This window comes from Microtus pennsylvanicus, chromosome 17 (genome assembly GCF_037038515.1).
Source record: "Microtus pennsylvanicus isolate mMicPen1 chromosome 17, mMicPen1.hap1, whole genome shotgun sequence".
NCBI classification, from domain to species: domain Eukaryota; kingdom Metazoa; phylum Chordata; class Mammalia; order Rodentia; family Cricetidae; genus Microtus; species Microtus pennsylvanicus.
This window is the reverse complement of record NC_134595.1, coordinates 26,969,889-26,993,039: the sequence shown is the minus strand read 5'-3', so window position 1 is coordinate 26,993,039 and position 23,151 is coordinate 26,969,889. Positions and strand designations below refer to the sequence as shown.

Here is a 23,151-nt window from a genome sequence, read left to right as displayed (position 1 = left end):
ATTTGGGAGAGGAGGCAGGAGTATTAAGAATTTGAGGCTGGCTTGGGGCTACTCTGTGAGTTTCTTCCAAGGGAAGGGCTGAAGGAGTAAAAACAAGGAAGGGAGGAAGGAAGGTCTCTGTTTAGTTGGGTCTGAACCGCCTTAGGGAAAATTCCTGAAAAATACATTTTTTTTTCCAGGCAATGCAGCAATTTGTACTGCCAGAAGAAAACCATCTTAATGAGCTCAAGTGTCCAGTAACAATCTGTGAACTATCCTTGTCACTCTTGACAATAACTAAGATTATCATGTCTATTTTTCCCAGTCTGATGTGAGGAAAATGTAATTTTAAGGCAATTCTTTTACTGTTAGTTTGAAATATCACTTAGCTTATCTGCCATCTGAATTTTTATTTTTATAAAAGATTTTTTATTATTTTATGGGTATGTATCTGTGTGTATTTATGTACACATGAATGCAGGGATCCACAGAAGCCAGAGGAGTGGGATCCTATAGCAGATGGAATTACAAGTAGCTGTGAGTTGCCCGGGAATTGAACTCAAGTTTTTTTTGTTTTTCTTTTTTTCTTATATAATTTATTTAACTTTATTTTATGTGCATTGGTGTGAAGGTATCAGATCCCCTGGAACTGGAGTTACAGACAGTTGTGAGCTGCCATGTGGGTGCTGGAATTTAAACCTGGGTCTTCTGGAAGAACAGCCAGTGTTCTTAACTGCTGAACCATCTCTCCAGCCCCCAGTTTTTTTGTTTTTCAAGACAGGGTTTCTTTGTAGCTTTGGAGCCTTCCCAGAACCTGCTCTGTAGACCAAGATGGCCTCAAATGCAGAGGTCCACCTGTCTCTGCCTCCCGACTGCTGGGACTAAAGGCATGAACAACCAACCACTGCCCAGCAGGCGTGCTGCTCTTAACCACTAAGTCAACGCTCTAGCTTCATCTGAATTTCTTGACTATAAAGCCCACACTCTTCATAACCTCTCTCCAGTCTTCCATCAGAGTGATGCAACACACGTTTCTTAAAATCACAATATCCAGTCAGCCAACAGAACCGGAGTGAACAGAGGACTGATGATCTGACATGAAATTCAAACTGTAAGCTTAAAATAGTGCTGCTGAAGAAGACAGAAGCAAAACTTGAGAAAACATCATTCCATTGAAAAAGACATCCTTTTAGACTAGTCACAAAGTAGCTTAGGATGATCATCTGAGAAGCCTAAACCTGCTAGAGCTCTATTGCATTTAAAAACACCAACTTGTCCTAGCTGGACAAAAGGTAATTTTAATGGCAAGGAAGTTACAACTGTATGCGTATGATAAGTTTTGGAGGGTATGCAGCCCTCTGGATAAGTGGTAGAATGTGAGATAGTGGCAGGTTAGGTTATAGCATGAAATAAAAGGCAAAGGTACAGACCATGTTTTGTTTGTTCCCCACCAACTGCATTCACCCTTGAGTCTCCCTCAGAAGGAGAGAGTAAAGTATTGACTCCCAGACTGATGGGAAAACTATGACCACCATTAGTGGTTACTCTGTCGCAGGTCTCTAAAGGCACTTAATAACCAAGGGCCTTAACGTCTGCTTTCATCTTTCCTTGATCTCCAGCTCTCTGGCCACACACTTGGCTATGCTCTGCATTGTCTTCTAGGACCTGGGATCCCATTTCTCCAGTACACCAAATGAAACAGAGCAGGGTGGGTTGGAGAGATGGCTCAGAGGTTAAAAGCACTGTTCTTGCAAAGGGTCTGGGTTTGGTCCCTAGCATCCACATGATTATTCACAATCCTCTCTGTAACTCCAGTTTCAAGGACTCTGATGCTTGATCCTTTCTTCTAGCTTCCAAAGGTCTTGGTCTCTCTCTCTCACATACATATAAACAGGTATACATTTATACACATAAAAATACATTAACCCTTAAAACTGAAATGGGCAGAATACTGCATTTCATCAGGTAAAAAGGATTACATTTATTAAAAGATTTCAACAATATGTGTAGAATGTGAAATTAGGTTTTAGTGACAAATATAAAGAAAACTAAGAAAGTTCAGCAAACAAGATGTATGATAACCTCACTTTACACCATTTGACCTAGTTGTGAATCACATTAAGCAGTAAAATATGAACATTAAATACTGAACTAACCAAATTATGGACAGATCTACTCTAAGCAACTACCAATCTGTCTGCATAAAAATGACAGAATGGGGTGGGGAGTGACTAGAAACTTCTCATCTACTCTCAGTTAAGTGAAGAGAAAATATAGGAAACATGGGTGGAAAACAATATCAGACAGCACTTCCAAATTGGAAAATGAAGAGAATTTACCTCGTGGGTTCTCTACAGAGGCTGGAACTGTAAATGGGGTAGAGTATTGGTATCTTTGGCTTTTCTAGGAGTTCACATTTAAAATATAGGAAGATATAAACTTGATTTTAAATGAAATTTTAATTTAAAAATTCTTATCAGTAACCAAGGGAAGTACTGGGTATGGCTGTAAACATCTGGAATCCTTAGCATCCAAGGCATCACTGCACCCAACCTTGCATGCTACAATATCAACCTGCCAGGGAGGATGCATGCACTAGTTCAACAGTGGCACAGAGGCTATGGGAGTAATCAAATATTTTGGGATTTGCCAGGCAGTGGTGGCGCACGCCTTTAATCCCAGCACTTGGGAGGCAGAGGCAGACAGATTTCTGTAAACGAGGCCAGCCTGGTTTATAAGAGCTAGTTCTAGGACAGCTAGGGCTGTTACACAGAGAAACCCTATCTCGAAAGGCCAAAACAAAACAAAAACAACAACAAAAACTTTTGGATTCAACTGAGGTCTGGTCCATAGAAAAAAAAATTCAGGCCTGATAAAGTAAACGTGGTCAAAAGCTGATGGTCACAGGCCCTATGAAGGAACCTACTACTATTGCTTTGCTAAACCAACTACTAATCCCAGCACTTGGAAGGCAGAGGACAGCCTAGAATAGACAGAGAACTTGTCTTGAAAAAAACAATGTGTTGTCAAGTTGTCTTTTAAATATTTGTATTTATACTCAGATTAATACTGCCCTCAACCGTGGCCAGAGAACCTTTCTCTGCAGTAATCAGCAGTTAACGAAAGGCTCATAACTAGTCAAAGTTCAGAGATGCAGTGTCTGTTCAGTGTTCAGTCCTAAATGGGGACATCTACATCAGCCCTACCCCATCCACAATGGCTTAGGAAACATCACAAAAAGGGGCAGAAAGTTGGAGGACAGAGAGGATTACTGTGACATGCTGTCTTCAGAGCATAGCATGGCCAATACACTCATAAACTTGGGGCACAAGATCAGTCGACATTCTAACAGGCCACACTAACTGGACTCAGTGCATTATTAATAAATAAAATAGCCACAAAGGAAAGAATGTAAAGTAGGGACCAGGAAAGTATTAGCAGTGCCTGTATTGAGTAGAAGGCTGGGGGATGCATGCGATCATGATGGATTATTTACACGAATGAAATTGTAAAAGAATAAATATAAGATATTCTACTTAAAAATATCAAGAGAGAGTTAGATAGCTGAGTTGTTAAGAGTGTTGACTGTTCTTCCAGAGGACCCAGGTTCTGTTCATGGCACCCACATGGCAACTCACAACTGTTTGTAAATTCAACAATAGGGTATCTAATGCCTTCTGCTGGCTTCTATGGCACTGCGTATGTGTGCACAGACATACATGAAGGCAAACTACTCATACATATAAAATAAAACTAAAACACAGGCACACCAAAACAACAAGGGACAAGAAAGATAACTTAGCAGCTAAGTGTGTGTGCTGCTTTTGCACCCATATTGGATGGCTCACAATTGCCTACTGGAGCTTCAGGAAAATCCAGTGCTGATAGGGCACTCCACAGACACCTGCACTCACTAGCACATGCTCGTCTCCCCTCATAAACATAACTAAAAATAATATGACAGGCAGTGGTGGAACAGGCCTTTAATCCCAGCACTCAGAAGGCAGACACAGGGAAATCTCGAGTTCAAGGCTGGTGAGGATTATACAGAGAAACCCTGACTTGAAAAACCAAAACCCAAACCAAGTAACAACAACAACATCTTTTGAAAAACCAAGAGTTACAACTTATGGAAAAATTACAATACAGTCGTCTAATAAAAGCTTTTCAATAAATTTTTAGGTTTTTTTTGTTAAGTGCTATAGATTTATCGTGTGTGCCTGTATATACACACACACACACAAGTACAACAATCCACATGCAAGTATACATATGTATTTGTGCACATTTATATGTTCATACATATTTGTGGTAGGTAATCAGATCAGTTTTCTCGTTGAGGGTATGTGTGTGTGCACGTGTGCATACGTTCAAGACAGAGTCTCTTGAGTACTGAGATTACAGGGGTATGCCACCATGTCTTATTTCTACGTTATTCTGTACCTGATTATTTCTACATAGAAGAAATCTAAAGTTGGGTATAGTGGCATATTCCTTTAGTCCTAGAACTCAGAAGGCAGAGGCAGGTAAGCCTGGTCTACATAGAGAGTTCCAGAATAGCCAGGGGTACACAGAGAGACCCTGTCTCAAAAAAAAAAAAAAGTAAAAAAATAAATCTAGCCCAGTGGTGGTGGCGCACATTTTTAATCCCAGCACTAGGAGGCAGAAGCAGGTGGATTTCTTTGAGTTCAAGGCCACCTGGTCTACAGAGTGAGTTCTAGGGTAGCCAGTGTTGTTACACAGAGAAATCCTACGTATAAATAAATAAATCTAGATTTGCAGATATTTTGTACCTGGTCAACTTAAAATCTTGTCACCAATAGCTCTACTCAATTTTCCAATTAAGTAATTATATAACATGTAAAATAACCCTTTGCCCTTTTCTATCTATGTTTGGATTAAACATGAGATTGTTTTGTTTACTGAAGCACCGTTTATAACATTTTCTGAGACTGTCTCATGTTGTCCAAGATTCCTGGGACTCAACATATAGCTGGGAATAACAAAGCTTGATCTTCTTACTGCCCAAGTGCTAGGATTACAGCCCTTTTTGTTGTTGTTGTTGTTTCTGGAAACAGCGTTTCTCTGTAGCTTTGGAGCCTGTCTTGGAACTAGCTCATGTAAACCAGACTGGCCTCGAACTCAGAGAAATCTGCCTGCCTCTGCCTTTTGAGTGCTGGGATCAAAGGCGTGCCTCACCACTGCCCGGCTGGGACTACAGCCTTTTATCCTGTGTACACATGTATACAAATGCACCCTAGGAGGATGGGGTATGTGGAATATGTGGAGATGGCCTATGTCATCAAAAGCAGCCAAAAGAACAAAAGTTCGAAAGGGCAAATATCAGTTTGCCATCCTACTTCAGATTACAATGGAGTCTCGAAATCCAGGAGAAATGTTAAATTTGCCACATAAAAGCTCTCCAGAATGAGATACAGACAGGACATCTAATTGCAGTATATGATGAGCCAGCCAACAGGTTATCACAAAAAAGCACGAGCCATGGGGGGAAGAAAAGGAACAGAGGAAAGAAGCCAAAAGAGATTATACTTTGCCAATTACAGAGCACCTCCACTGTCTGTAAGAACTGGACAAGAACATGACTGAGTGTGGCTACAATCCATCAAGTCTTCCGTCTTTCTCTGTTCATCAAAACAGCTTCTAGAATAAAAAGTAGTGAGAAGGCAATCATGTACCCAGAGCAGGACTCGAATCTCTTCTCTCAGCTACTTCCATCAGCCTCTCAAGTGCTAGAATTACAGACATGCACCCCCCATTCCTAACTATAGTTATTTCTTTTCATTTTTGTAAAAGTTGCCTAAATGCTATGTATTGACTCCATGTTTTGGCTGGGTACCCTAAGATCCAGAAGAGGGTGTTGGATTCCTTGATATTGGAGTTTCAGGCAGATATGAATGGCCATCTGGGTGCTGGGAACTAAATCCAGGTCCTCTGCAAAAGCAGTAAGTGCTCTTAACCATTGAGCTTTCTCTCTAGTCCTGTAGCTTTGTTTAGATCTTAAATTATAAAATACATTGGGTACAAAGAGAAGAGTAGACTCATATTTACCTCCCTGATGACAGACTTTGTCTGAGACCCTTAGCTCATTTCAAAACATGATAAATTCTCACCATGCTTGTTTTTGTAATTTGTTTTACATTTTATTTCCTGCTTTTAAAATATTCATAAAAGAATAAGCTTATGGATTTAGTTTTAATAGTTTTAAAACACACCCAAAATAATATTTACCTGCACAACTAAAAATGAGAGCCCACTTTAGTCTTTGATGTCTTCATGATGAAAACTGTGTATCAAAGCACAGTCTCTAATAACACTGAAGAACAGTCACTTCTTTGTAATTCTAAGATAATAGAATTTTTTAAATCCAAAATGAAATGTTCAAGAAATCTTGTATTCTTGTGAGTGCTCAGCCCTAAATGGGGTCTGGTTCCCAGCAAGACTCAGGGGACACTGCGGAAGGGGGTGGAAAGTAAGAGGAGTCAGAAGACAGGAAGAAGTGCTATGAAGTACTGCCTGCTAGACAGGACATGGCCTTACAGGAACAAACTCAGAGCAGTACAGTTATCTGCACAAGATTAAGCCAGTCATTTTCAGTTATGAACAGGATAGGGGCTCATGAAGCTCCACACCAATTAAGGAGTTACCGGCAATAAATGGCTGCTGAGGGGTTGTGGTGGTATCATTTTTCTTCCTGGTAGTGAATGCTGGTAGATTCTCCACGTTCATGCTAAAAGCATTAACTGAACTCAGTGTGTTAATTAAAAGGGGAAGGGTGTTGTCAACAGAGAGTGGAAGGGGAGAGTTTTGAGTGGAGATAACCAAGATATGTAAGATAGATGTGTGAAATTGTCCAAGATTCAAAAACAACAAAAAAGCATGCTCTCTGCTCATGACTCTACAGTAAATCATTTTCAGTTGGGAGATATTAATGAAGAATCTATCTTACAGATAGAATGTAAGGAATGTCACAGATCATCCCAGTGGTCATAATCCTATACTGATTCAGACTGAGATGGGACTCAGCAGGTCACGATGCCCTCTTCATACAGTCTCAACTAAGCCCTCTACCGCTCAAGGAATCAGCTGATGACTATTGAATTCTCAACCTTTCGCTGTATGTAAGGCTTTCCAACAACTAATCATGTTTTCCTATCTCATTTATATAATCCATTATGGCCCTCATCAGACTGTAAAGTAAGCTTTCTTTTCCAAGTAAATCTTCTACACTAGACCATAAACAGCTAGGAGAAAAATAAATCTTTTCTATCTGCATCTCCAGAATCTTTTTTTTTTTTTTTTTGCTTTTTCGAGACAGGGTTTCTCTGTGGCTTTGGAACCTGTCCTGGAACTAGCTCTATAGACCAAGTTGGTCTCGAACTCACAGAGATCCACCTGCCTCTGCCTCCTGAGTGCTGGGATTAAAGGCGTGCGCCACCATCGCCCGGCTCCAGAATCTTTTAACAGCATGTTGTGCCCCATTATTTTAAAAGCCAAAGAAGTGGGGTTATTAGGCTGACATTAGAAAATTAAGACAATACTAAAAGAAATGTACTTAAAAGTCTATTTGGCCACTGAGAAGTCAACCTGTAAGACAGGAAAGGATAAGGATCCACCTGTGTAAGTGTCCCTGTCCATTCTGAGCTAGCTGCCTCTTCCAGGTGTTCTCAAGGTGAAGCAAGCCTCTAAGAAGTGCAGGACTCATAATTAATGAGTCAACACGGTTTGGCTGCCATTGGAAATTACTTAACTTTTTCAAAGACTATCCCTGACACTGGAGAAGATATGCCCCATTTTCTCTAAGTTTAAAACTGCCATAAGTTAAGGATTGTGTTGAAAGCAGAAGTATTAATACACTTTTTTAAACCAAAGACCCTTTCAGCTACTTTAGAGCACTGCTCCAAGTATCCCAGTGTCTAACATAACTAACAAGTTTAACAAGTTTAGCCTATGGTACTTTAAAGCGTTCAAAACAAGCCTAAGCAATAGGTTCTGCCCCATGTTTTCATATTCACATATGCTTTCATAATAAATATTTAGTTGTGGATTGTGGCTACTATTAGCCTCAAACAAAACAATCACTGACTTAATTGGGTTTCTGAAAGTTACTCGCTAAGAAAGAGACTTTTTTTTTCTTTTTGAGACAGGGTTTCTCTGTGTAGCCCTGGCTATCCTGGAACTCTGTAGACCAGGCTGGTCTACCTCCTGAGTGCTGGGAATAAAGGCGGGCACACCAACAAATATGTGAAGTCATTGCTTGAGGGCTTATGTAGAAAAACCGAAATCTGAAGGGCAAGTCATGATGTAAATGAAGATTGTAATTCTCCAGTTTTCTCCCAATACTGTTTCGTTGTCTGTAAACAGTCGATAATAAAACATAAGTCAGTTTCTCCTTTGGTATAGTTATACGTATGCAAACACCATGCCCAGACTGACCCTCCGGTCTTCTAACTCAGACAGGATACATACAGCAGGTAGCCACGAGCAACCGGCTACTTTTCAAAAGTAGATACTCACAAAACACCCCCTTACAACAGGCATGAGTCAAAACAGCTTGGGGTACCGACACTGTGCACATCACTCACTAGGGTAGCGCGATTATTGTTTTCTCTCAGGCGGGGATACCCTAGGGTGTTTTCCTATAGAAAGGCCTTGGTGCAAGGCCTAGGCGGGAGTTTGCGGCCACTGCCCTGTCAGAGGACCTCCCGGGACAGAGGAAAGGACAACCGGGCCAGGCCGCAGTCCAGCACTGCACCTTCCCCAGTTTCGAGCCGGTAGTGGCCAGCGGGCTCGCAGGGCGTGCCGCGGATCTCACCGCGCGCCCCTAGACCAAACGAGGCGAGGGTCCGTGCCGGCTCCGCCCTCCCCCGCGGGGCACGGGCTCACGACCGCACAGGAAGGCCACGTCCCCAGGGACAGGCACCACTCTATGGTTTGCGTGGGGGGGGGGGCGAATCCACGTGACTAGCGCCTAGCCAATCGCAGGACGGCGACCCGCCATCGAGACGACCGCGGAGGCGGCTAGAGATGCCCGCCGGCAAGTCAAAGGCGCCTGGCCATCCCGGCTCAGCGCTCCGAGCTCGGTGCTGCCGCCATCTTCCTGGAGGAAAGGGCAGAGGCAAGGGGCCCCCTCCCCTTCACCGCTCCGCACTCACGCAGCCACCTGCCCGCCCCCGATCGGCTCTCAGTGTCAGTGGACACCTCATTCCTCCTAAGGAATATCCTTCCCCCAACTCTAGTTTTCCACAAAGCGAAGCATCTCATTACCTGTTCCTCTCTTATTAGCGCGAGGAAACCAAGCTCATAAGGTAGGAACTGTGGCGAAACAGGAACAAGACGCCATCTTGGTAAAGGAGAAGAGGCTACGCTTGACCTCCCCCCCGCCCCCAGCCTCTATATGGCCAACCGCCGTGGGAGGGGCACAGCGCCTGCGCAGAGGTGGACGCCAGCCGGGTCTACGCTTGCGCTCTGCTGGCAGCCTCGGGGGAGGGGACTACGCGGGGCTCAGGAAGGAGTTGGCATGGGGCGGGACGGCGCGATGACGCAATCGGTTCGCGCGCGCGGCGGGGCGGGGCGGGGCAGGCCCGTGCTGTGGTCCGACGAGAGAGTTCTCTGGCGTGTTAGTGGGTGAGTGTGTGTGGCGGTGTGTCCCCACTGTCGCGGGGGCCCCAGTCGAGCTGGCCGTCCTGAGGAATTGGCGAGGGTTCCATCGGTCGCCCCGGCTACTCGGGCCGTGGTGACGGGTGCGGAAGGGGCGCGTGTGGGGGGAGGGGCGGCCGCGCCCTTGGTCCGTGGCTCCGGCCGTGGACTCGCGGCGGGCGTCGTCCCTTCGAGGACAACTGGACGGGCGTCTCCCATCTGGGTAATCGCCTGGCCGGGTCCAGGGCGTTGGGGCGGGCGTGGCTGGTTCCGGCGAGATTACCGCGCACGGTCCAAATGCTGTGTGGTGGCGGGTGGAGGAGTTGGGCGAGGCAGCTGTAGATTCCCATCTCTGAAACACTTCTATTTGTGTGGCCATCTTCTCACTTAACGGTACCTTTTAGTCACGGGAAAGTGAGGGAGTAGTAGTCAGTCACCCCGAGATGTTAATGAGGTTCCCCAACTGGAGACTGTGGATAATTGTATGGAGGGATCTTTTCTTCTGTGGCCTTCCCCGGCGTTGTGCGATGTTAGACAAAGAACTGGAACAGTAGTAGTGACCGGGACTAGGGGACAGGGAGCGGAAGCCTCTGACGGTGAGAAGCGTTGAAGTCTAACTCTGAAGCGGGTCTTAAGCCCAGACCACGCCTGGCCTTTTTGTAACTTCCGGCCTCATTTGTTAGTGCCTCTCGGCCATGTCCTCTCCTACTTTACAGGAATGCCAGACTCTTATACTTAGGACTTCTAGTTCAGACCGCTGTGGTCTCTGGCTCTGACCTTAGCCCAGTTAGCTCCTCTTTTCTGGAGCGCAGCTACCTCCCACGTTCTCCATCTTCTCCTTATCTGTTGTGTTAGTTCCTGCTTGCTGCTTGGTATTCAGGACTCTGGGTGAGATTTCCATCAGACGGATTAGGTGTTCCATTGGCGTTTAGTATTGGGGTACCTACTGCATAGCAAGGGATTCAAGCCTCGGGTTCTCAAGTATTTCCGCAGTGTTATCATTTATAGTGAGGTGGTGGGGGACCGGCCCCGCGCAGCGGGTCACCCAAGGCCCTTGGCGAGTCCGTTGGCAGGTGGCCTGATTTTAGCACCTCAGATGCATTTCTGAATTAGTCATGCTAACGTATGGAGAAGTAGGGTTTTGTAGAGGTCATGAAAACTTTCTTCATCATGCCTCTGATTTAATCCTTTTCAGTGGCTTTATTTTCATAGTCGCTGGTCAGGGATTCTTTGCAGTACCCAACTTTCAGACTGTCAGTGTGTGCTGCTATATCTAATTTTGGTGATGATTTTCTTAGTTGTAAAGTTTGTCACGTTCTATTTTTCAATTTTTCCACCTTGAGTTGTTTTTCCTCTTTACAGCTCTGTAAAGATCAAGACCTTTTAAATGAGATCAGATTCTCATTCTGGTTTAGTTGGGTAGCCTAGGGAAAGGGGGTGGGACCTCCCTCCATTATCATTCATGAGTGTAATTCAGCTCCCTTTGATTGTGGCGGGCTGCCTCAAGCTCCATTAAGAGCATTGTGCTGCACAATGTATTTGTGCAATCCTCACATCTAAGAAATCTAAATGGCAAGGTAGTTCAGGCACTTTATAAAAGCTCTTCAGGATCCTAGGTTGAGAAGTCTCAATGGGGGATGGGAGGGGTGATCCATACAAATGTAGCAGTTTATGTACATGAATGGCGCTTTCTATTTACGAGTATTCCATTACTATAAATGGCACTTGCAAAAATAAGCTTCTAATGTCAAAAATGCACTTTTGTTAATCTATTCATTTTTTGGATCTAATTTGGGGTGATAATCCTACTCTGGAATAAAGAAGCTGTGGGTCAAAGATAAAGAACTTACAAATAACTTAAGACATCTGAAATTTACACGGTGTGAAAGAATAACAATTTAGTTTACTCACCTATCTTAGATGTGGGGGATTTAATTGATCTCCACTTTGTACTAAGGCAGTATGTTAATGCATCAAGATTTTCTCACTAAAAACCAAGTATTTTAGAAATTCAGTATTCCTCTCGCAGCTTTCATTTTGGCATTAATGGGGATATATAGTTCGGTTGGTAGAGTGCTTTCCCTGAGTGCAAGAGTCCTGGGTCCCTATTATACCCCCTCACAAAACCAAAACCCTTTTTTGTTTTGGTTACTAAATTGTTAGAAGACCATTGTGGATCCAGTGGTTTGCATGTAGAGTAAAGAATTCATAGCCTGGCATGCTCCATATTGAAGAATCATTGTATTCTTCAGTTCTGTACTTCTCGGGTATTTATCCTTCTGAGTAAACACAAAGGTTATTTTACCCAGGGCTTAAAGAAGTCATACCTTATGGATGCCAGTTTACAATTGAATTAATTATACCAATTTGGGGAAACAATAATATGTTTAGCGCTTCCCCCCAAATCTGTTTGTAGCCAAAGATAGTATTGCACCCCTTTAATCCTAGCAATCAGGAGGCTGAAGCAGGATTGCCAATTCAAGGTGAGTTTTGATTACAAAGACTGTCTTAAAAACAAAAAAGACAAAGAACCTAAAATGTGTTCTTTTGTATTTGAGTGTTTTGTTGTGTTTTCAGACATGGTTTCTTTGTTGCCTATACTATTTGAGAACTCACTGTATAATCCAGGTTGGCTTCAAATCTGTAATCTTCCTGCCTCAATCTCTTGCTGTGCTACCACATGAGGTTCGATTTTCATGATTTTATTCTTGTTAAGTATTTTTCCGTATTTCTGTTCCTAAATGTTTAATGCTGTATAGAAAGAAACGTTGAATGTTGGCATGCAGCTCATTGATAGAACACTTGTCTAGCATACATGAAACCAGGGGTCTACTCCTCTAGTACCAGTTTCTCTCTCTGTCTCTGTCTCTGTCTCTGTCTCTCTCTCTCTCTCTCTCTCTCTCTCTTTCTCCCCCCCACACACACAGAAGGAAATTTACAGTGTTTGAGACCTTGTCTCCCTGTGTAGTCCAAGCTGGCCTCCGGTTTGCAATCTTCCTCTCTGTTGAGTGCTGAGATTACAGCAGTGTACCACCACAGCCAGCTAGAAAGAAACTTTTGACTCATCACATACCTTTTTTTAGCACTCGGCCAAATAAATTACCTTATTCTAAGGTTCTTTTTTTGTTCCAGCCTGACCTGGAACATCTGTGCTCATGATCCCGTGACAGTCACTCAGATACCTGAGATTGAAGGCCTGTACCTCTTAGCTTGCTTTACTGTTGGACTTTTTTTTTTTAATTGAGTCTTTCTCTTATGCAGTGCTGGTTGTCCTGGAATTCACTGTGTAGACTAGGCTGGCCTCTAACTCAGAGAGTTCCATCTGCCTCTGTCTCCCAAGTGCTGGGATCAAAGATGTGAGCCACCATGCCCGGCTACTGTTGTTTTGTGTTCTTATAACTCAGGTATTATGTTTTATGCATACTCAGTCCTGTCAGCAAAGTAGTTTTGTTTCATGATTTTTCTTGATTCACTAATCCTAATAGGATGCTACTAAATAATAATAAAACTACAATATCTAGATCCTACTTGCATTTTGATTCTAATGAAAAAATGAGGCAGTTGAGTATTTGATTGAATTAAACAGTTATAATTAATTTTCTTTAGAAATAATAGCTTGCCATTTTTAGGAGCCTTGTGCATACTGAACTATAAATGAAGTGTGTATTTAGGATTTGCTTCACTGTCATTAGGGAAGTTGGAAATAAACTAATATTGGCCTTGAGTTGCTAATTATTGAAATTGAATAAAGGTTAGTACTTGAGGGTTTTATTTTGATGTTTTTGTGTGTGCTTTAAGTTTTTCATTTGTGTTTTAAAGTAATTATGAGAGCAATGGACATTTTCAATCTTATTAGTTACTATTCAAGTAGGTTTAGTATCTCTTTTAAAACATTATATTTAATGTGTATGAAGGTTTTGTCTAGATGTACATCTGTATATCACAATGCCTAGTGCCCAGGGAGGTTAGAAGAGGACATCAGGTCCCCTGGAACTCAAGTTACAGACAGATGTGAACTGCTGTTTCATTTTTGGGAATCGAACCTAGGTCCCCAGGAAGAGAGCAGCAAGTGCTCTTCACCTGGACCATCTCTTCAGCCCCTAGTTTAATTCCATTGTTTAAGGAATAGCATTTGCTATTATCCTTGGAAACAACCCTGGATTATATCTGGATTATACCTGGATTATAAGCAGTTTTCCTAGTGTTTTCATGTATATTGATTGAATTTTATTTTATATGTCATCAGTATCTATATATGGCTGTAGAAGGAGTTGCTGGCAGGCCTGCTTTTCGTCCCACCCAGCTCCCGCATGGTTAGCTTTACACCTGAAATAACAACACACAAATTGTATTCTTATAAACACTGCCTGGCCCATTGTTCTAGCCTTTTACTGGCTAACTCTCATATCTTGCTTTAACCCATATCTGTGTAGCACCATGAGGTAGTGGCTTACCTGGAAGATTCTAGCCTTATCTTAAGCCGGAGCTTCATCACGTCTGCCTGAGGCATTTGCCTCATTGCCTTCTTCCCAGCATTCTGTTCTGTCTACTCCGCCTACCTAATTTTCTGTCCTATCAAAGGCCAAGGCAGTCTCTTTATTAACCAATGAAAGTAACACATAGACAGAAGACCCCCCCATCATATGGCTTTCTCTTAATTTTTTATGTCTTATATTGGTACCTTTGATACAGTATTACAATCATCTAATCGCTGGCAAATATTTAAAATTTTTGTATTTATATTCATGAATGAGGTTGATTTGATGTTTGCTGGTCTTTTCTTATTGCAGGGCCCTTTCCCTTATGGATTTGTTTTTGAAATTATGCTGACTTCACAAATAAATTGGTTTACGTTCCTTTTTTCTGTAATGGCTTGGAATAGTTAAATGACATCTTTTCTGAATCACATGCAATTTTGCTCTAATTCCATCTGGTGTTGGCCATTCACATTTTTAGTTTAGGGTATGTGTGTGTGTTGCTTTATGGTTAGATTTTTGTTGTTTTTGTTTTGTTTTACATTTATGTGTTTGGTGGGAGTGAGGACATATGATCCTTGTGTATGCTGAGATTAGTGAAGAACTTGCTGGAGCCTAGTTTTTCTTTTTGCCATGTGGATTTCTAAGATCTAACCCTGGTATTCAGGCTGGAGGCAAGTACCTTTACCCCATGAGCTATCTAGCTTTAGTGGGCTATTTAGTGGCACTGGTTGTAGTTTTTGTTCTAGTTTGGTAATTTATAGTGCCGGGGATAGTATTCTTTTCTCTCATTTTCAATTTTTGGCCCTTTTTATAGCCTGTATCTTTGATTGTTCCACCTTTTATGTTTGTTCTCATTTCTTTAATTGGTTTTGTATGAAGAATTTGTTTCTTTCAGGTATGGTCGCACATGCCTTTAACCCCAACACTGAGGAGGCAGAGGCTGGTGGATCTCTTTGAGTCAGAGGTCAGCCTCATTTACATAGTTGAGTTCCAGGACAGCCAGAGCTACATAGTGAGACCCTGCCTCAAAAACAAACAAGAATTAGTTTCAAAGATTCAGCTTTTGGATTTACTTGTCTTTGTATTTTTGGCATAGTTTCGTTTTTTCCTCTTTATTTCTTGTAGAATTTTTTGTTATTTGTGGATATTTTTAGGGACAAAATTTCTTTATTTTCAATGTTACTGATAAAACTATGTGAAACTCAAGTTTGAGTTTTTCATATAAATGTCAACGTCTGAAGACCGTCTCCTTCTGGGGCCACCCATCTCCTTTGGTTTCTGCATACAACTTGTGAGTTTTGCTTTTGGGCTTTCCTTAATCCAAGAGTTGTTCAGGATTATTCCAGCTCCTTGAGAGTTTATTTTGTTTCTTTTCACACTTAATTTAAACAGTTCATGCACTGAGAGTATTGATTATAAAAAGCTGGGCATAGTGGTACATACCCTTAAATCCAGTCACTCTGGAAACAGAGACAGGCAGATCTCTAATGAGTTTGAGGCCAGCCTGGTCTACATAGCAAGTTCCAGGACAGTCAAGCTACTGTCTCTAAAACAAAACCCTAAAAGGTAAATTAAAGTTTTCACATTTCGTCAATACCTTCAAAATGTAAGATGTGATTTTATTTAGTCCCTATTCTATAAAGCTCTGTATATCAATTAAGCACTATTGGTTGTATTACCTTTCTACCCTTGGAATACTGTTATTTAGTCTGTTCAATTCTAAGAAAGGCCTATTAACACTTCCTTGTTTGAACTGTATTTTTATCAAGTTGACTTGGTAATTTTCTTTGTCTTTGCTTTATGGTTCTGCCTGCAGTTAAGTATTTGGACAGGACGTGTTATATCTTCCTTATAAATTTTGTTTTGTTTTGTTTTGTTTTGTTTTGTTTTTCGAGACAGGGTTTCTCTGTGGCTTTGGAGCCTGTCCTGGAACTAGCTCTGTAGACCAGGCTGGTCTCGAACTCACAGAGATCCGCCTGCCTCTGCCTCCCGAGTGCTGGGATTAAAGGCGTGCGCCACCATCGCCCGGCTCCTTATAAATTTTTAAATGATTATTAATGCATTGTTCCTGTTTTATTATTTTCTCTTGAATTCCACTTGCTTTGTATTAACAATGTCAAGGTGTATAGATAGGGATTTGAGCTTTCAGCTGCTGCCCCAGTGCCTGCTGCCATGCTTCCTTATCATAACGGTGACGGACTCCTATTCATCTGGAACTAATGAGGAAATTGAAGAAGTGACAACCATTTATGGCAAGAAATAGTGTGTCATTAATGGCTGTGCCAAAATATTCTGTATTAGAATCATTGATGATATAGATGACCCCAAATAGACACTTCGCTTGCAGGTAATGTTACCAAGTAAATTACTCAGTCACAGCTTCTTATTTATCAGTTGAATGCACCTTGGCTGAAAGGGCAGAATGTGCACCATTATCAAACAGCCTTGAGGAAAAGTTACCCTTTTTGGTACAGTGAGAGTGTCCCCTTGATGTCCTGTGATCAAGGCCAGGCTTCTTTTCCTCCCAAAATACTTAATTTAAAAAGTGACAGAATATTGGTGAAAGAATCTTTTACCAGTACGAGGAGAAAAGAAAAGATATTCTGGGCTGAAGAGATGTCTCAGAGGTTAAAAGCACTGGCTGCTCTTCCAGAAGTCCTGAGTTCATTTCCCAGGAACATCATGGTGGCTCACAACCATCTGTAATGAGATCTATAATGGTGCCTCCTTCTGACATGCAGGTTGACATGCAGGCAGAACACTGTATATAATAAACAAATCTTTTTTAAAAAAAGATATTCTGATACAGAAATTTCAGGTTGACAGAACCAGACTTAGATATAAAGGGGGGGGGGGACTGAAGAAAATATTGAATACAAAGATGATCTCATTTTAGAATATCAGCTAGAAAACCAGTTAAAACGTTGGATTTCAGCATCAGTGAAAATGAGCCATACAGAAGGAAGAAGTACTTTTAAACCACACTTGGCCACAGTACTTTGTTCTAAATGAGTAAAAATGGTTCTTGTCAATCTCCGCGAGACTAAGAAAATAGTCAGTGTTCACCCATAATATCTGTGCCTGTAGCGTAAGGTGTAAGGATAAGCAGACCATCTTGCAGGACTGTGAGGATGATGGAGATTTTGAACGGGAGGAATGTCGTGTTGGTAGTATCCCACTGGTATGGAAGGGTTCTGCTAGGATCAGATCATTTCAAACATACCAACAGCTGCTAGAAATATACTGGTGGAGAACTTCATATGTTCACTCTAGTCATCTATGAGTTTGGGAAAGAAGGAAGTGAAAAAAGGCAGGAATGAACTGTGTGAAAGGGCAAAGACAGAAAATTGCCCTTTGACAGATTTTGCTTCCTTACAGATATGATGCCAATAGTTACTATATTAATCAGCTAACCACAGACTTGTCTGGGTTTCACTCCCAAGGGAGGGAGCAGAAGTTAGGAAGGAGTTGGGGGAAGTACAAGAGCATGAAAAGCATCTGAAGTCGGGCAGGTGTTTGTCTCTGATTTTTAACCTCAGAAGATCCACATTCTCGCTTACTATTTTAAATGAGAATCCAATAAACAGCTTTACAGTAGAGTGGGTTCTGAAACAGAAAATCTTATTTTCGGCATTATTTAATGTAAGTTATCAAGAGTGGTAGGATGACCTATACATGTATATTTGGGACACAACTCTGTTATCATGGGATCCTAAATATATTCTATGTTTTGTGTTTTTTTTTGTTTTTTTGGTTTTTCGAGACAGGGTTTCTCTGTGGTTTTGGAGCCTGTCCTGGAACTAGCTCTTGTAGACCAGACTGGTCTCGAACTCACAGAGATCCGCCTGCCTCTGCCTCCCGAGTGCTGGGATTAAAGGCGTGTGCCACCACCGCCTGGCTATATTCTATGTTTTAACTGTTAAAGACTTTAGATGTCATTTATTAAAATCAAAATAACTTCGCAATCTTGACATTTTTGATACATGGACATCAATAAAAGCAGGAAGAATTTGATGCTGGGGGAAGGAGCTAATTTTCCTGCCACAATAAATTTTAAATTCTTTTTTGATGTTTTTGTTTAACGTTTATTTTGACTTTTTACAGAAGACAAACATTTTTAATATCCCTGTTCTCATTTTCCCTCACTTAAAATTGTTAATTTAAAAAATATTAATAGCCACGTTTGGAAATGATATCCATAATTTTCACTACAGGTCATTTGCTGGTAGGAGGAGAAATCTTCAGATCTAACTCCTGAATTACACATTTCAAACTATACCAGGAATGTAAAACAGCTAATGATAGCGTTTTTTTCCTGTGTTAAAAAAAGAGAAAATCATGTGTAGAGAATTTCCAGTCTTCTATATAACTTTGTACAGCCATGTGCCTCTTTGGCATTCTTTTTACTAGTTAAGAATGTTCTCGCCGGGCGGTGGTGGCGCACGCCTTTAATCCCAGCACTCGGGAGGCAGAGGCAGAGGCAGGCGGATCTCTGTGAGTTCACAGCCAGCCTGGTCTACAAGAGCTAGTTCCAGGACAGGAACCAAAAGCTACAGAGAAACCCTGTCTCAAAAAAAAAAAAAAGAATGTTCTCCATACACCAGTACATAAAAGCAAGTTGCATCTACTTTTTAATGGAAACAGCAGTAGCTGTATGATGGAACTATTTTGTGACCTATGAGGCAGGCTGTGGAAAAAAAAATTATTTTAGACTAATTTCAAAGAAACAAATGAAGTATATTGGTTGCTGGGCTGATGAACTATATTCGGGAAGTTGTGATCAAATCCAATTCAACTATAAGATGTGAACATGGGGGGAGGGGTGGCAGCTGCGCAGCTAACCTTTAATCCCAGCACTTGGGATGTAGGGGCAGGAGAATCTCTGCGAGTTCCAGTCAAGCCTGGTCTACAAAACTGAGTTCCAGGACAGCCAGAGCTACAGAGAAACTTTGTCTGGAAAAACAAAACAACAAAGAGATAACCATAAATGTGGGGTGTGTATCTTACTTAATACTTTATCCGTGATTTTATACATGTCTATTTTTCTTTCCATACAAATGGTATTAAACTGTATCCTAGTGCTTTCTGTTAAAATACATTGTTAACATTTTCTCTTGTCAGTTACTCTTCTGTGACTTAAAAAACAACTTTCCGTTTGTCTGTGTTGGCACTGGCTGGCATCTCTTTGCCTGCCTCCTTATTTTCAACCTTTCTTGCCCTACTACCTTCACTCCGTATGCAGTACAATCAGGTTATTACTGCCTGGTCTGTTTGTTTTAACACAGTCTGTCTTTTAAGGAGGGTACCTTTTTCCATGCTCATCTTTTTGAATTTCATCTTTTTTGTCTTGATGTAAGATTGTTATTGATAACTTCTTCTTTTTCCCTATGTTCTGCAGATTTGATTAGGTTGCTGTTACTTTTATTTTTTAAGGCTTAAACAAGATAAATATTGGCTGAGTGTTGTGGATCACTCCTTTAATTGCAGAACTCAGAGACAGACAATTGGATTCCTGTTAAGTTTGAGGCCAGCAAGAAATATATAATAGGAGGAAGGAAAAAACAAAACCCACAATGCAAGACAGATTATCCAGGGCTAATCTTGAATTCACTGTTCTTTTGCCTCAGTCTCCCTTGTGTTGGGGGTACACATAGTTTTGTATTTTTTTATTGATTCGGAAAGTCTACTTTTTTCCCCATTAGTGTTTATCTTTCCATTTATTTCCTAACTGGACTCTATTCTTTGCAGTCAGGGTGTAGCTTCTGACAAACCATATTTCCTCTTACCCATTTCTCCTTTAGAAAGTTTTACTTCTCTGCTTTTACTCCTGCTCCTAATTTTTCAATTTTGCTGGGATTAATATTTTTAGTTCTATTAATAGCATTTTTTAAGATTGTCCTTTCTACCCAAAGGCCTTAATTCACTCATCTATTCATAGTTCCAGAGAGCTGATTAATGTACAGACTCTGGTATTTGTTTTTGACAGGAAAATTTTATTCTTTTTTTCTTTGCCTCTCCATGTTTTCCCTCACTCCAGCACTTTGAAAGTTCTTGTAATAATGTAGGTTTCCTTACTTTTTCAACAGTAAGGCTTATAGAAGCCACTAGAAAATGAGAATCAAGACTGTAACCTAGGTTTCCTATGAAACATAATAATATTGAATTAAAGGCCCATTTTTTTTGCATGCCTGCCTTAATTAGCCTGCCCAAATACAGTGAAGTGCGGGAACCTCATTTTGTCTTAGGAGCTTGAAAACATTTCTGTTTGAGAGAGAAAATTGGGGTTTGCAGTGCTCATGTATGTTAAGGTTTAGAAAACATCAAAGAAGCTTTCTGAGTTTTAAAGGAAATCAAAATTAACACTCCCTGTTTCCCAAAGTTTCAAGGTTGTAATATTTGTGTAAGAATTCAGTCCTCTGGGGCTAGAGAGGTGGACTTAGTACCTAACATCTTTTACTACTCTTTCAGAAGACCTCGGGTTGGTTCTTGGCATCTCCATGGTGGCTTACAACCATCCATAATTCCAAATCCAGGGGGTCTGATACTTTCTAACTTCAGAGATCACCAGGCAGGCACATAAATAAATATTAACAAATTCAATCTGTCCTCTTTACTTGTAAATGTGCTTCACAGTGCAATTTGTGCCTCAGTGCTAAAATTTAGTTCCCAAGTCACTCTAGGAATCTTTCAGGAAGAGATGGCACACAAATCAGGGTACAGTACTACAGGCACAGGGGTATCCTTTCTTCTTTGAACGGCTTCGGTTAAGTTGTAGGTTGTTTTTCTTCCATCTCATTCCTGATGTCTAACATGTAATCGTACTGAAAAAATATATATTTGGGCCGGGTGGTGGTGCACACCTTTAATCCCAGCACTTGGGAGGCAGTAGCAATTGGATCTCTTTGAGTTCACGGCCAGCTTGTTATACAAGAGCTAGTTCCAGGACAGGTTCCAAAGCTACAGAGAAACCCTGTCTTGAAAGACCAAAAAATAATAAAAACAATAATAGTTCCATTTTGTAGAACCATGTGTACAATTGCTTTTAGCAACTTATCTAGTTTTGTTTTTCTATTGAGTAATGATTGCCACATCATTTCTAGGGCAATGTTTGAAGCTATAGAGAAGCTTTAGAAACAAACTGATGTCACATGTCTCTATCTTCATGGGTCATTTCATGTTGTTAAATATGTATGCAAATTCAGACATTTGTTTTGTTTTTTTAACAGATAGACAGAAAAATCCAGGAAGATGTCTAAGGTAAGGTCTTATGTCATATATATATGGTCATATATATATATATATAAATAGAAATTGTTTTATATTATCAGATAGTTAAAAAGTAGGGTTTCTATAGGTAAATTTCCAATTTTGGGTTTTTAGTCTAAAGTTTTGAGTTACCTTTTCCAAATTTTTAAACTTGTCAGTGCAAATCCTCTTAACTGTCTTAGATTTTTTTTCCCCAAAACCAATCAAGTAGGATTTCAAAATTCCAGTAATTCATATAATTAAATTGTTGGGGCTTTTAGACATGCTACTTTGGTTTAGATTAGCCCATATAAAGTGGTCCAGAATCTTTATATAAATTAGCTCTAATGGATATAAGAGTGGGACTTGTGGTTAAAACTGCAAAATTACCATTTTTCTTTATTTTTTAGTCTTTGTCCTTTATTATTTAGTCTATGGGTGTTTATTATTATAAATGAAAAGCCATGGGACTGGAAAGATGGCTCAGCAGTTAAGAGCACTGACAGCTCTTCCAGTGGACCCGGGTTTAATTCCCAGCAACCATATGGCAGCTCATAACTGTCTCTTAATCCCAGTTCCAGGGTGCCCAAATCACATGGCAAAACACTAATGCACATAAAATTTTAAGAAAAGAAAGCCATAACATGAGTTTTTGCTTTCTATAAAATAATGTGGAGCAAAGATAAACAAGCCATTATTTTAGAACCCAGAAATAATCATTATGATGGTTTTAGGTATATTTTTATCTGTGTGTATGTGAATGGATAGTTAGAAAATGTCATCCTCAAAGAAAGACTTTACCTTGTCTTTTTCATCTAGTTCAGATAGTGTATTAAAATGTTTTCATTTTTAATATGCCACTGCATAAATTGAAGGATTTTTGCATGTACACAACGTGTGTGGGGTGTGTATGTGTGTGTGTAACTGTGCAACTGCGTATGGTATGCGTAAGACTTGTATATGTGAAGATAAAAGTGTGTTGTGTATATATGCATGAGTGGGAGTGTTAAGTGTGCATGTGGGAGTTCCTTGTGGTGAATGACAGTCTGAGTGTGTAAGGATATGTATGTATATGTTTCTTTTCTTTTTTAAAAGATGTATTTATTTATTTATTATGAATACACTGTTCTGTCTGCATGAATGTAAGGCCAGAAGAGGGCACCAGATCTCATTACAGATGGTTGGGAGCCACCTTGTGGTTGCTGGGAATTGAACTCAGGACCTCTCGAAGAACAGACAAGTGCTCTTAACCACTGAGCCATCTCTCCAGCCCAAGATTGAGTTTTTGAGAGCTGTATGAGTATAGTGTGTTAGAGTATGGTGTTTGCATGGGATGAAAGTGTAAGTGTGTGCTTGTGGCACGTCAGAGGTCTTCTTGTTCTCTGGTCTACTCAGCTTTAATGTGTTGAGTGCAGCTTTGGATGTCCACATGTTTGAGAAGACCCCCACTTTGCTCAGCTTCCAGAGTACAGAAACTGATGCTGAAGTTGCTCCTTTTAGAAAGAAGTTACATGGTGCCGGGTTCCTCGCCTGCACCTGGCTACACGCACTCCCTGGGCTAGCCCACTCAGCCTTTAGTGTGTGTGTGTGTGTGTGTGTGTGTGTGTGTGTGTGTAGAAGCCAGACGTCAACCTTGGGTCTTTGGGCGCCATTCCTCACTCTTCACCAGTGTTTTGTTTGTAGGCTTATTTGTCCCCTCTCCTCTTTTATCCTGTTGGAGGAGGAAGGGAGAGAGACTGAGAGACAAACAGATCTCTCACTGGCCTAGAGCTTCAACTGTCTACCTGTCTTT

General features: G+C 41.0%; 2 protein-coding genes across 7 annotated transcripts in view; one reads left to right on the top strand and one right to left on the bottom strand.

The window, feature by feature from the left end:
- The window catches only part of Hdlbp (high density lipoprotein binding protein), a 72,829-nt gene extending 63,340 nt beyond the window's left edge, over window positions 1–9,489 (bottom strand). The window contains exons 1-2 of one of the 3 annotated variants that reach the window (XM_075951975.1): window positions 9,265–9,489; window positions 5,530–5,640 (exon numbers count right to left, since the gene is read on the bottom strand). The gene's annotated coding sequence lies outside the window, so the exon portion shown is untranslated. The remainder of the gene's footprint in view (window positions 1–5,529; window positions 5,641–9,264) is intronic. The other 2 variants (XM_075951974.1, XM_075951972.1) reach the window with 2 other exon arrangements.
- Window positions 9,490–9,532: 43 nt separating this feature from the next.
- Window positions 9,533–23,151, top strand: part of Septin2 (septin 2) — a 37,216-nt gene continuing 23,597 nt past the window's right edge. The window contains exons 1-2 of one of the 4 annotated variants that reach the window (XM_075951967.1): window positions 9,533–9,624; window positions 21,341–21,371. In XM_075951967.1, the coding sequence (XP_075808082.1) occupies window positions 21,363–21,371 (9 nt within the window). In that variant the 5' untranslated portion in view covers window positions 9,533–9,624; window positions 21,341–21,362. Of the gene's footprint in view, window positions 9,741–9,841; window positions 9,860–21,340; window positions 21,372–23,151 lie in introns of those variants that run through there. The other 3 variants (XM_075951970.1, XM_075951969.1, XM_075951968.1) reach the window with 3 other exon arrangements.